This window comes from Plecotus auritus (assembly GCF_963455305.1).
Source record: "Plecotus auritus genome assembly, chromosome: 6".
In the NCBI taxonomy this organism is placed as follows: Eukaryota; Metazoa; Chordata; class Mammalia; order Chiroptera; family Vespertilionidae; genus Plecotus; species Plecotus auritus.
The window spans coordinates 59,360,600-59,375,292 of NC_137773.1; the positions used below are offsets into that span (position 1 = coordinate 59,360,600).

The 14,693-nt window shown below is 32.7% G+C and overlaps 1 protein-coding gene across 3 annotated transcripts in view; it reads right to left on the reverse strand.

Moving 5' to 3' along the window:
- The window catches only part of LRBA (LPS responsive beige-like anchor protein), a 526,493-nt gene that overhangs the window by 409,067 nt on the left and 102,733 nt on the right, over window positions 1–14,693 (reverse strand). For all 3 annotated transcript variants that reach the window (XM_080671788.1, XM_080671787.1, XM_080671786.1), the window contains exon 30: window positions 11,040–11,101. In XM_080671788.1, coding sequence (XP_080527914.1) covers window positions 11,040–11,101 — 62 coding nt within the window. The remainder of the gene's footprint in view (window positions 1–11,039; window positions 11,102–14,693) is intronic.

Genomic DNA, 14,693 nt, shown 5'->3' on the forward strand with positions numbered 1-14,693 from the left:
CATATAACAAACATTCAGATGCTTGTTAAAGAAACTATAATTTAACATTGTAGGTGAAGGAGGGAGGAGCAACTATTCTAAGAACACTCAGGTCTTTACAAGATTAGTTTCCTGTGCTGCTATGACAAATTGCCAATTCTGGTGGCTTAAAATACTAGAAGTTTGTTCTCTCTATTCTGGAGATGAGAAATCTAAAGTCAGTTTCACTGAGCCCAAAATCAAGATATCAGCAAAGTTGCACTCCTGGAGGTTCTAGGGGAGAATCTGTTCCTTGTCTCTTCCAGCTTCTGATACTGTCAGCATTCCTGGGCTTGTGGCTACATCACTCTCTGCTCATCTTCACACTGCCACCTTCTCCGTGTGCCTAACTCTAATCTCATTTAGGGCCCACCCAGGTAATTCAGGAGTAGCCCCTTATCTAAAAATTCTTAATCACAAAGAACAAATAAAGTAACATTCACGGGCTTCAGTTATTCAACAAGGATATTTTTGGGAGAGCCATATTTCAGTCTGTCACATTAGAGAAACCAAATTAAAGCAACAGAAACACCAAGCTGAGGAAAAGTAAACTTTGCTAACAAGTTCAAAAAAATTCAAAAGATTCCAAAGAAATGAAACCCGTTTTTAAAAATTAGTCTATTATGGCAAGAGCTGGAAGATTATTCAAGAAGTCAAGTTCTGCTCCAAGTGTTGGTTCTAATAGTGATTCAGTTGTGACTGGTTTTAATTCTGGTTCCAGAAATTCAGTTTAATTTGCTATGTATAAAGCTACCAGGCTCCAGGAAACTGAAAGCTGCACAGCTAAACTGCTACTAACAAACAGGTATCACAAAGAGTAACTTCTAACCATCAGCAGAAGAGCAATGGTAGCACTCCCAAATGTCCAAGTAAGTAAGGCAGCAGGCCAGGCTTGAAGTGACTGATAAGTAGAAATCTTCTTTAAAAAAATTCTCCCCCAGTGTGTTTTTTCACTGCCTATTTTCTTCCTTAGCTTACCATAGTACCAAACAGAATCCTATTCTCATAAATTAAACGAGTGCTGCAAAACAACAATAGGGAATCTTTGCAATGGAGATAAATGTGAGACAACTCTGCAATATCAAGTCAATGTATAAGCTTTCGTGGGTAAAGGAACAGATCATCTTTCCTCTGAAAAAAAAAAACAGTAAGAAACCAAAATTAAATTTGCCCCCAGTTATGTAGTATCTGATAACAAGAATAACCTGACAAATCAACTGACCCAAAAAGACAATACTGCTGTTTTACTTGAATGCCAAATGAAAACTTGAGCTTCCAAATAAAGAACTTTCAAAAATATATAATCACTATCAAAAAGAATGCACTCTGCACCCATATTTAGGACATTAGTATGTATATATCTGCACACTCACTATATGTAAAAGCACATTGTACACAAGAGACAGTCAGGAGAATATGGAGTACAGGTTTAAGGTTAGAGAATTTGGTGGGGGTTTTTTTTGTATACTACCCAGAAATTGGTGAGATGCATATAATGTTTATGTAAAATATTAGAATACTATTTGCAAGGAAGCATAGAAGTATAAACTAAATTAAAACAGCTATCAGAGACCTTGAAAATAAGGAAGAAAAGTTTGAATTGGATAAGACAGTAAACTACAGCTCCCCTTCGAAAGGAACTATGAAGAGATTCTCCTAAGAAAATAAATTTGTTATTATGCACTGAAAGAGGTAAAATCAACAGAAAGGAAATGGGTCATTTCACTAATTCAGGAATAAGCCCAATCAGTGATTCTTTACAGAGGCATTTTTCAAATGATACTTCCTTTTGTCCCTTCCTGTCTCCCCCACTCTGACAGGCTGAAGTTCAGAATCATCATAACAAACTTCCCTGATAATGATGTATTTGGCAATAAAAACAGTTGATTAGTAGTAAACTACACTAACTGACTGAAAAGTGCAGTATTTCTATACTATGGTAACACAAGAGGTATGCTAAAAGTAATGTAGTAAAAATAGAAAGTTCTGAAGTATACAAGAGACCCTAAGACAACTGTTACAGTAACATCAACCTCACTTGTATTCAGGTATACTATACTGACTTTCCCAAAGCAGCTGTCATTATAGCTAGCCCAGGAAATGGAGGAACCACACCTTTGGGAGCCTATGGAAAATATGAATGTTACCCATTATTCTTGTCTACATAAAAAAGGCCAAAATCTGTTCATCTATTAATCTCTTCTAGCTCTAATATTCTATGTTCACACTGAACATAGAATAGACTGGGCATAAAACTGCAAAAATGATAGAAGATAATGTAAAAGATGCTGCAGAAAATAATGGTGGACTGATTTTGAGAGTCCAGAATATGAACAAATTAATTCCATAAAAAGAAAACAAGCAACATTGAAAATAATGAATAAAGAGAGGATTTTGTGTGCTACAAAAACACTTAAGAGTCAGAATCTATTAACTTTAATTTATAACCTACTTTGCTCTATGGACTGTTCTACATATATTTACATATATTATCCAATACAATTTTTATTACATCCATTTCACTCAGTAAGAAAGTAAGACTCAAGCAAAGGAAGTAATTTGCCCATGGTTACAGAATTAATAGGTTGTACAGGGGAAAAAATTTCTTAACATTCAAAAATCTATCATCACAGCATTTCCTGGCCTCTGCCAGCCACTTCTTAAGATCCTGTCCAACTCCAGTATCTGAAGAATTTACTGCTAGAGAAACAAATATATAACCTTTAGGGTTCTGATTCTTATTTCAGGCAAAAATTAAAGTTCGAACCTTAGATTTTTGTAAACACTGAACACATGCTTCTGGAAGCTCATATAATAAAATGGCAGCTTAATTTAAAAGAACTGTCTGACTTAAAAATGCACAATAGATTGAGTATATGTACAATTACTAATACATAGTAATTGTCCCTTCCTAAATTTTGCTATAATACTGGTATATTAATGGAATATATCAGGGTACTAAATTACTAAATAACTATTTGATCTCAGAGCCAACTGAGGCAAACAGGGTCAGCAGTTTCAACAGAAAAATTTAAATCTGGATTGTAAGAACCCTGATTTTTCTGACTAAAATCCATTAAATTATATACTACTTATGAAAAAATATATGGATGGGAATATAGCTGAGTTTTCACATAATTATCAGAGTTTGGTATTAAACAAAAACAATCTTAAGCTTTACACTTTTAACCTAGCCTTTCTATAATATACTACTGAATTTCAGTAGGTTAATTCGAAGTAATAGAAAAAAAAAAAGTAAAACCCGAAGTAGTAGCTGAGGAGACACAGACCTGTAAAACCAAAAGAAAATGTTATGTTAAGAATATTCTCATTCATGTATTCCTCCTTCTTGCTAATTCTTTCTCTAATCCCAAATTTAAAAGACCAGTTGTAAAAAACGGCAGGGTGCTAAATTAAAGCTCACTTTATTTTCAGATGTCTCCATCCTCATAGGCTGACTTCCTGTCAGGAAGAGTTTCATTTCACTGAATACCCCAATCAGCAGGGAGTTTGGAGAATTAAGTGCCAGTTGATATTACTTTGTTTTGCATTTACCACCCTTGAGAATAATGTTCAAAGATCTAGTTATATAGTCAGCATGGTATCATCCTTCTGACTAGACTGCCAAGCCACAGGGTGTATGGCCAGTTCCAAAAAATTTCCCTTAAAAGGTTGTGTTTCCCAAATCCTAGTGTGCTAGTGAATCAACAGGATGCCTGTATTTCAGAATAAATCCTGCATCTAAAGATAAATTATGCTTTCCTTTGGTTGTAACATAGCACTTTAAATTAATATTGAAGGTCAGCATTTAGATTCAAATAAAAATCAACTGATATTCACTAATCCATCAACTTAAATATTTTTTAGAAGTACTTTAGTTTTATTTATTTTGTTTTTAATGTTTTTGCTGTTTAAAAAACAAATGCATCTTAAAAAGCAAGTTATCTGTTATATATCTTGAATCAAATAAAAGCATAACTATTTTACAATACTAGCATACAGTTATTAAGTTGATTTGGGATACTTTAAAAAATTTTAGTGCATTTAAGATTTTCATGATCAGTTAATATACCTTGATACCTTCTCCAACTTCCATAAACTTCCTATCATGCTTCAAAGGTATCTAGTTCCTTATTATAAGGTCAACTGCTTCTATTGTACACAAAAATAAGGTAATTCTGAGCATTTCAATGTAAAACAGCCTTTGTCCATTTTAAGGATTAAGCATTCTCAGCAGCTGTAAAGCTAAAGTAAGTGATTGTACTAGAAGCCTATTTTTTATCCTGATTTTAATCACTACCCTACTGATTCTCATCCATTCATAATCAAAAGGTCATAAGCACTGACAATAACAAAACTTAGTCACAATCAATGTACATCCATTAACTCTATAAGTACATTCTAAGGATGAGTTATAAACACATCCAAAAGAAAAGAAGAGATAACATTATGAAAAGATTGAAATATTAAATTATATTGATCCTAGTGGGATCATACTACATATAAACTGGTCTTTAAGAAGCCAATTGCCCCCAAAGTCCTAGTTACATTAAAAAAGGTTAGGCTGGTTACAAAGAAAATAAAATTATTTACAATATATCAAAGTATAAATTTCAATATTTAATGCATTTTGCAGATTGTTGCCATACAAGCTCCTTTAGCATACTAAGAAAAAATAGTGAGATCTATTCAATATTAAACTTAGGGTTAGATCTGCATAAATAGTGTTAAAAATACACACACACAGCGACACGACTGGTTAAACTTAAGTTGCTCTAGGAAGAATACCAACTCTTACTATAATCACTTCTAAAGATCTATTTCTTCAGAAACAACATATAAATTGGAAGAAATAGATCTTTAGAAGTGATTCAGAAACAATGTATAAATTGTCCAAATTAATCTACAAAGAAGAGAACAAGTGGCTGAGATAATTCCTTCTGAATGAAGCAAAAATAATCAGTTTTATGAAGAAGTTGCTAGCTATAATTTTTCATATCTATTGATTTTCTTTAATCACTGTGATTGGAGAAGCAGAGAAAAACAGAAGCACAATACTTAAAAAGAGGCATTTCCTGCATTATTCACTATCTCATTTCTAATGTAACAGCAGCTCTTGCAAAATTATAATTATCTAAACATACTATGGCCATAAAAAGAATTCTGTGATCAAATACTAATACTAATTTTATTCCCATTACAGAGTCAACATTACATTATTACATACATACCTATGCACACACAAATATTTACTAAAGAACTTTAGGGGCATTACAGGATAGAAATCTAATTAAATTTAAACCAACGTTTTCCATACTTAATTCAACACTGTATGCTTTTCTCCACACAACTTCCATTATCATCACACATTGGAATTTGCTATACTGGAAAATCTGGATAGCGAAAACTGGTCAAATAAGCACATGGCTACCACAAATCCAACCAAGGAAAATTACAGTTACTAGAAAGAGTTGAGAAAATGTTATGAGAACTTTAGTATCTATTAATCCTGACCACTCACTGCTGATGGGAATGTAAACTCATACAGCAACTATGGAAAACAGTATGGCAGTTCCTTGAAAAATTAAGAATTAGAATTACGATATGAGTCAGCAATCCCTCTTCTGGGTATCTACCCACAAAACTCGAAAATATTTATTTGCAAAGATATACGCACCCCTATATTCACTGCAGCATTATTCACAGTGGCCAAGACATGGAGACAACCAAGTGTCCTTTGACAGATGATTGGATAAATATATGGTACATATACACTAGAGATATATTATGGAATACTACTCAATAATAAGAAAATAAAATTATTTGCAACAATATGGGTGGACCTGGAGAATATTATGCTAAGCGAAATAAGTTAGAAAAAGCTAAGAACCATATATGATTTTACTCATATGTGGTATATAACACTGAAACTCATAAGACACAGACACAGAATGGTGGTTACCAGAAGGAAGGAGTCTAGGGGAGTAGTAAAGGATAAAGGGGTTCATTTATGGAATATAATAAACAAAATAAACTGATGAACAAAAACAGATCCAGAGACAGAGAAGCATCCATCAGACCATCAAACCTCAGAGGGAAGGTAGAGGAGGGTGGGGGTAAGGGGGAGAGATCAACCAAAGGACTTGTATGCATGCATATAAGCCTAACCAATGGACACAGACACCAGGGGGGTGAGGGCATGAGTGGGAGGTTGGGGAGGGGGGCCAATGGGGCGATAAGGACACATATGTAATACCTTAATCAATAAAGAAAAAAAAATTTTTTTAAAAGGATAAAGGGGGCCAAATATATGGTGACAGATGATTTGACTTTGAGTGGTGGACACACAAGGCAAAATACAGATCATGTATCAAAGAAATGTGCACTTGAAATCTATATGATCTTTTTAACCAATGTCACCTCAATACATTTAATAAAAAATAATATTTATACAATTATATAAATATCTGATTAAATAGTAATTATATGCTGGATGTTGGAGGTACAACAGGAAACAAAACATAGTGCTTGTCTTCAAGGAATTTCCAGTTTAATGGGAGAGAAATAAATATCACAGGCAATTTAAATAAAGAATGAAATTACCATAATATGGGTCAGTGAATGATTTGGGTCAATCCCTCACTAGGCTTAGAGTGTAGGGAAGAGATGAGTCTAAGAACCTTTCCAGAAGAGATTGCAATTTAGCTGGGAGCTGAATGATCAACTTATTCCATATTCGTTGGGCAGCCATCATGTGCCAAGGACTGTGCTAGGTACTAAGTATACTTTAATAGGCCAAACAGAAATAACTGTTACCTTCATAGGACCTAGAACACAGAAAGACTGACAATAAAAAGTAATAATAAACTAGCCTAGTATACTTAAAATTTGTGGTATATTCTATGATGAGCACCAAACTGAAGACAAGCAAAAAGATACTGACTACATATATGAGAATCTGAGAGGAGAATAATTAAGCTGAGTTCTCAATGATGTGAAGAAGCCAGCAATTAGAGTCACCAAATTTTAAGGAGGAGATGATAATGAAAGAAAAAGCGCATACCAAGACATGAAAATATGATGGTACATTTGGGTAATTTTAAGCAGTTCATCATAGTTTGAGAACAGACAGAACAATGTTGTAAGAAATGAGGTCTACACAGGAAAAGGGACCTAAAAACAAAGGATACCTTTGTGCCACAGTACAGAGTTGGTTTGCTTCCTGTCCCACCTGGGTTAAACTATCTACTGTACTCAAAATACTCATCACAACTATAAAAAGGTAAAGGTCATAAAGTAAAAAGTCAAGAGTAGTAATGTTAATATCACATATTTACAAAGGATAAATTCAAAAAGGAGAAGGAAACCAGAATTGGAGAAATTATAGGAGAGTGAAGAAAAAGAGGAACATTTTCTATAAAGATTTTTTTTAAATCAATTCAAAAAAATTCAAAGTACAAAACTGACACAAAAGAATCATAATAATAGTGATATATGGTTCATATCATGAATATTATCATTTTTAAATTCATAATTCTGAGGTATAGAAAGTAACCCTTGAATCAAAAATGACCAACCTTTCTATCACCTTCATGTGAATAAAATATTTCCCATGACAACTATCTACATATTTTGATAAAACTTTTTTGAAAAAAAATCACATTAACACAGTATTTTCAATTAACTTTTGTTGCTGATTAATTACTCAGACAGGATGCCAGGCCAGACTACATGGTACTTCTAGTTTTTCTATATACTCCATGCATTTCTGATAAATGGGAAAAGAATAGATGACCTGGCAGAAGGCTCAGACAATAATATGTGATTTACAGGACATGAGTGCAGCTACCATAAGATTTATCTGACAGCCCTCTCCGATAGTGGACTGTTGAGTATCCGATGGAATGATTTCTAGTCTAGAAAGTCTACTACTGAGTAGCCATACACATTATTTATTTATTAGATGTTTTGGGTTGAAACCATTTTTAAATGATGCACTTCACAATGCACAGTCATAAATTTAGCTTTAAACCCAAGAAGGGAGGTAGTGTTATTGGAATGTATGTCAGACTGAATTAGGATGAGCAACACAACGCTTTTATAAAGTGGCCTTGAATGCAATGTCAATTCTTTCAAAAATAATATTAATGTCAAATGAGCAAGATACAAACACTTTACACAACACTATAGTAATATTACTTGAACTGTTTAACATTTTCTTTAAATTTGTATAGAGTTCTATGAAGTTTATACACCTACACAACAAATACCAGGAACAAACAAGTTACATGTTTGTGAAAAGCTGAATCTGAAATATAATTGAGAACTTGTTCAATTTTCTTCTGTACATCAGAGAGTACACAGTTTTCTAAAGAAAGTAGACAGTCTTATTTTAAGTAAGATATAAATCATGTATAGGAGCTTAAGTAGTTCTTAAATTATTTTATATGGAATTTAATACATGAATAACCTAATTTAATAAACCTTAAATATGTTTTTACTCAAAAATATAATGCTGAGTATTTTAAGAAAGCTTTTCAAAACTAAAAACATTTTGCCTAAATAAGGTTAAGACTTAAATGGGATAAAGTATGACATGGTTTCCAATCAACCTATTAATTAAAGAGTGGATATTAAAAAATATAATCCTTACTTGAAGCTTTAAGAAATTATATAGTGCCCTGTTTGTTCTTAATGAAAGCAAATTAAATATGATCATTTCCTCATTTCTTAAATTTAGACTCTATACTCTCTTTTGTAATAAAATGTGGATAATTTTTAGTAGCATGTTTAAAAGAATGCAAAAAAATAAGCTTTGAATGAATTCAAGAAAAATAATCAGAAGATGGCTGACTGTCATGAAATTAACACCAACTAATTTGTAAAGTTTTAAATCAAATTTGCAGATATTAAGTTCATAAGCATATCCCATTATTTATGTGATTAAAAAAAGAGTTTTTGACCTGATCTTTCGATCTTTGGCACTCAATCCTCTCCATCTCCTCTTAAAAAATTAATTAAAATTTTAGCAGGATGCTAGCTTTTCACTTCCCACCCTATCTCAGACTAAAAAAAATTATCAATCAAACTCAAGGCATCCCCACCCAGTATCTGCAAAATGTCGACTTCAAATTCAATTTCATATCTCTTAAGCTTTCATGTGGAAAAGATAGTTCACTTCTTAACAAAATAAATCACTTTTGTGATTGCCAATCTGACCTCTTTGAATTAGGAAAATTCAAAGTGAAAAATGTAATTATCACCCTGGAACAATCTGTATACATCTGGAGCTAATTCTGGCTTCATTTTTCACATCATTTTTCACACTGTGCAACATCTTATAGAAATGCCATGGGACTTTTGAAGAAGTCATAAAAAATGTGAAGGACTTCAAATAACCAATAATGTATTTTATTCAAACAAAAACCTTGAGACTATCTGACTTTTGCAACTTACTCTACATAGTAAGCTTCATATCCCATCTGATTGGATTAATATTAAACAGCACTGTGACATACATGACAAATAGGTGTATTAAAACATGTCATTCTTTATCTTTTCAGCTTCTGCATTCAACTATGTAATATACTATATCTGAAATAGCTTTCCTGTATCAAGAATGTATTCAATTCTTTTACACTAGAAAGTGAAACTTCATGATCAAAATTCACCTTTGAAAAATTATAACACTATAAACAATAAACTCATACTCCTGTGAAGAAACACACAAAACTGTAAGCAAATGCTTTTTAAAAGTAAGGGTAATTTCATATCAGTATAAGAATGGCATATGGTAACTACCATCCCACCAATAATCGTGCAATTATTTCAATTCAGATTACTTAATGAGAAATTTTATCCAGGCAGCTTTTAAAGAAGTTTTCTGTAAAAGATGATTAAATTACAAAACATGAATCTCACTAAATCTAAGAATAATAAGCCCACTAGAAACATAACTACTCCCTACAAGTTCATTATAAAAATCCATTAAGTGTAATCTCTAGAAGTAATTGTTCTTATTGCATTTTATTGACAATGCATAGTATTGATTTTTCACACCTTCTATGATTCTTTAATTTGTATTCATGAAATGTCCATCAGCACAGTCTAAGTAAATTTGGCAATATAGACACTAAAATGAATAAATCGATGCAAAGAAACATTAATTTTGCATTATCCTTATTCGTCAGGCAAGTAAACCATGAGAGTTGTAAATGAAGGTCAAAGGTTTTGAAATGGGTCAGAACCCTTGACCTCTAGACCAATACCCTTCCTATTAAAAAAGGCTATTTTAAAGTTTTAAGTAGGGGAATTTACTACCAGCAAGATATCATTTTTAAAAGGCTACAAAGAAAACTCTCAATAAAAACATTCATCTATTTAATTGAAAAACAAAAAAGAGAACATTACAGGATACATGATTTTAATGTAAGTTTTTAAGAAAGAAATTATTAAAATTTACCACATGAGATATAAGGTTCCTGAACATTGAAAGTAATTTTGCTTTTAGAAATTTATTTACTACATCTTATGATGGCTGCCATATTTTGTTGATGTTTTCCCAAATCTCCTCTGCATGTCAAAAATAATTAGCAATAACAAGAATTCAAAATTATTTATTACTCATTTTATATCCTCTGCACAAAAGGGAAGTAAACCCACTATTCCCAGGAGAGTCAAGAGTGGTACTCCACAAGGTACAGAAATAAATCTGTTTCTATAACCTTAATACACACAGCAAAAACTTTCAGCCATCTCAAGACCATTTGATCTGAACATTTTTAATGTGACTCTAAAATGCTGTTTCTATTTCATCTATCCAATTTATCTGTTTTAACTTCAGTTATTCATTAGTATCAAAGACAAGGAGTAATCCTCTTATAATACAAATAACATTATTTTAAAACTGCAAACTCAAAACTCTATTATAACAAAAATTTCTAATAAAACCATTATAATTTCCTTGTAAAATAATTCATGTGAAAATTCACTTTTAAATCAACATTATTCTTGTCACTCACCTGTGAACACAGTAGCATAACCAACTCCACAACTGAACTACTAGACTTCATGCAAACCAAACCTATTTTAAAGAGAATTTAAAAAAAAAATTACAAAGTAAAAAACAAATATGAGGAATTTGTTATACATCTTTGCCAAATTGGGTTTTAATATAAAATTTAACATGTCTTAAAAACCAAAAACATACACATTTTATCATGAGTAAATAAGGTACTCTATAATTACTTTAAACTTGGCATCAAACCTACCAAATTTTTTATAAACTATTTCATTTCATCTTTCAAACTACTAAAACATTTGTTACAACTTCATATATAATGACATTTCACAATACTTAAAGAAATGTGCACAACATATGCCATATTGATCAATATCATCTACATTTTGTTTTGGGGAGAGGTGATTGTTATACATGCAGAGAAGGGAAATGGCTCCCTGACCTTTGCTTTCTCCACCACACTCTCTCCCTTCAACCCTCTAGCTATCAATCAAGTTTCCATTTTGTTTCATGGCAGCAGACATCCCAAACACTCTTATTAGTACCTTGACCTGTGACCTCACACTAAACCTTAACAGAAGTGCAAGCCGTTGTCTGTTGTATATTCTTGATTTCTTATAAATAAATTCATTTACATTTGCTCTTTTATGTTTCATTTGGGTTCACCAAAAATATCTCAGGAAGGAACTGCTATACAATTATCTAAAGAATTCTTTAGTTTTGATTACCAATAAAATCTAAAGTAGTTAATCCAAAAAGCATTTTATAACAGTACCCTTAAAAAGTAATGCCAATAATTAAAAGCACTAAATTACTAAGTTACATTACTAATAATCAGGAAAATTGTAATTTTTATTCTACATTGTTCTAGGCAAACATAAGTTTAGTTTCCAGGGATTAACAACTAAAAATTACTGGTGGCCCTCACACAATTTACAGAATTACCTTCTATCTTTCTTGCAGGCACCCTATCCCATTTTATCCCCTTTCTTTAGTCTCCTTGCTCTAGTTCTTTCTTCTTCCTTATTTTAGTCATGATCCCTCATACCTTCTGATGACACATGTTGGCATTCTTCAACCTTACAAGCAACATTCAAGTTAAACAGGTTGCTCACCCCCTTCACCTTTTAGAAAAGTTAGAACCATTTTTTCTAAATGTCTCATCGTTTCATTAAGCAAGCAGGTCACTAACTAAATTGTGATTTCCCTACAGCTAAGAGCATACCTCCTCTGACTAATGACGTGGCTGAAAGAAAGGGCATAGCAATACTCCACTCTTCATTGCTGGTGAAGCCCTCTGCTGGTCTGAAACCTTGTCAATTTTCATAGAATATAACCCAACTACAGGAAGTTCCATATATTTCAACTACAAAATCCACTACTTCCAACAAGTAAATTCAGATCTTTCTACAACTAGGTAATTATTCTTATTGCTCAATTCTAGAGTTATCAAAATTCCTACCAACTTTCCTTTTACAGCATAGTATTTGGGCTCGCATCTGGTACAGGTCTTTTCTATCTACTCAGATAATGAACAATTATAATAAAAACAATCTTGGGCCATCCAAAGTTTGAAAGTTATACGTGATCTTTTGTCCCCTTAACAAAAGATCATAGCTTAGTTCAATATTTATAGACTTAAAAATAATTATACATTTTAGTCTTATTTATCAATAATAAAGGTTAGCAAATCAGAAGGTTGATGCTACGTAGTTGGATGTGAAGATTCAGCAACAGTATATGCACTACTCTGTGAGTTAATAGTAAAATATCAAATAAAATTTCATAGTTTGATTAAACAATTCGTAAGTTTACTGGAGTGGTGTTTTGTATATTTCTAAAAGATGGGGAGTAGGGCCAGGATGGATATAGTATGTTAAGTTTTAAATAAGAGCGTCAGAAGATGAAAGATACCTTATATTACACCTCTAATATTAAGCTCCCTGCCCAGAGGGCACTGTCACTGCAAACACAAATGTAGAACCTTGGGAGTGTATAAACAGGAGATAATCCCAATAAAGGACTGTGTTTGAGATTACACAACTTAATCACATCTCTATTTTTTTACCTAAACTTTTGCCTTTGGATGACACTGGCTGCATATATGACAAAGCAATAAATGAATTATAAACCTCTAAATCTAGTCTTCAGATTTATACTCATACTCTAAGGCTTATCCAAAGGAAGACCATAAAATAACATTTGCAGTCAAGTTGTAAGTTGTTGCATAAGTATCAATTTTTATTTCATATACACACACATTCTATTATTATACCAATTATTAGAAAGAGAACAAGTTAATGTAAGCTCAGATGTCTGAATAGGCCCATGATCTGACTTCCCTAAAAGGCTCCCAGCACGAAAGTTGGGTTCGGTTTGGTTGTTTTTACTTTTGGTTGGTTTTTCAAAAATATGGAATTTTAGTCTCTTCAAAGAAGACAAACCCAAGTTGCTAAGTCCAGAGTTTACACACTTCTGGAGTTTCATAACCAAAGACAACTACAATTTCTTCACCAGAGACTATTTATCCCAGCTCTATTACCATTGTTTTTCCTTATTACTAAACTCATAAATATTAAATTATTTACCGGATATTAAGCTAGCAACATCTGAACACACTGATCTATCTAAACTCTCAAGTATTCCATGAAAAACAGTCATGACCATTTATCATTTGGAATAAAACAAACCTTTTAATATATATTTATATATATATACATTTTTAATCACCTTAAATAATTTACAGAAAGAATGGGATGGTCATAAACATTATCAGAAGTTTTAATAAGAAAGTAAGCAATTATAAAATATGTGATTCTACACATGATGTACTATGAAGTATTACATCTAATTAAACTTTTAAATCTAATTTCTAGTCATCAGAAAATACATGGGATAGAGAAACCATTAGAGGACATAACCAAGAAGCAGCAGCCATAATACCAAATCATGTAACATTCTACAGAACAACCAACCAACCAGATTTCTTCAGTAGGTCAACAGCATGAAAACAAAAGGGAAATAGGGACAAACTATTTGACATTAATCTATATATATAAAAGCCTAAGCGACCAGCTGACTGGCCAGTAGCTATGACTCACACTGACCATCAGGGGGCAGACTCTCAACCCAGCAGCTGCCGAGCTGAGGTGACTTGGCAGCAGTGGTTCTCGGGCAACGCACCCAGAACCAGAGAGAAGGGAGCATAATTCCTGGGTGCGTCACCTGAGAACCGCCCTCTCGCAATCTGGGACCCCTCGAGGGATGTCAGAGAGCTGGTTTGGCCTGATCCCCACAGGCCAGGCCAAGGGACCCCACCGGTGCACAAATCCATGCACCGGGCCTCCGGTAAAGACATAAGAGGCATAACCAAATGCAATAAATTGATTTTGTTTAGATCTTAATCAGAACAAATAAATTATAAAAATACATCTTTTAAATAAAAATGAATATGAGCTGAGTATTGATATCCTTATGGAACTGTATTATTAATATTAGGTGTTATAGCAGCAATTATAACTATGTAAGAAAATACTTTTACATGATTTTATGAATTATTTAGAGGTGAGTCAACATGATGTCTGGGATTATTTTAAATACTATAGCAAAAAAAAAGGAGGTAAATAAAAGAAACTACTGGCAAAACGAAGACAAT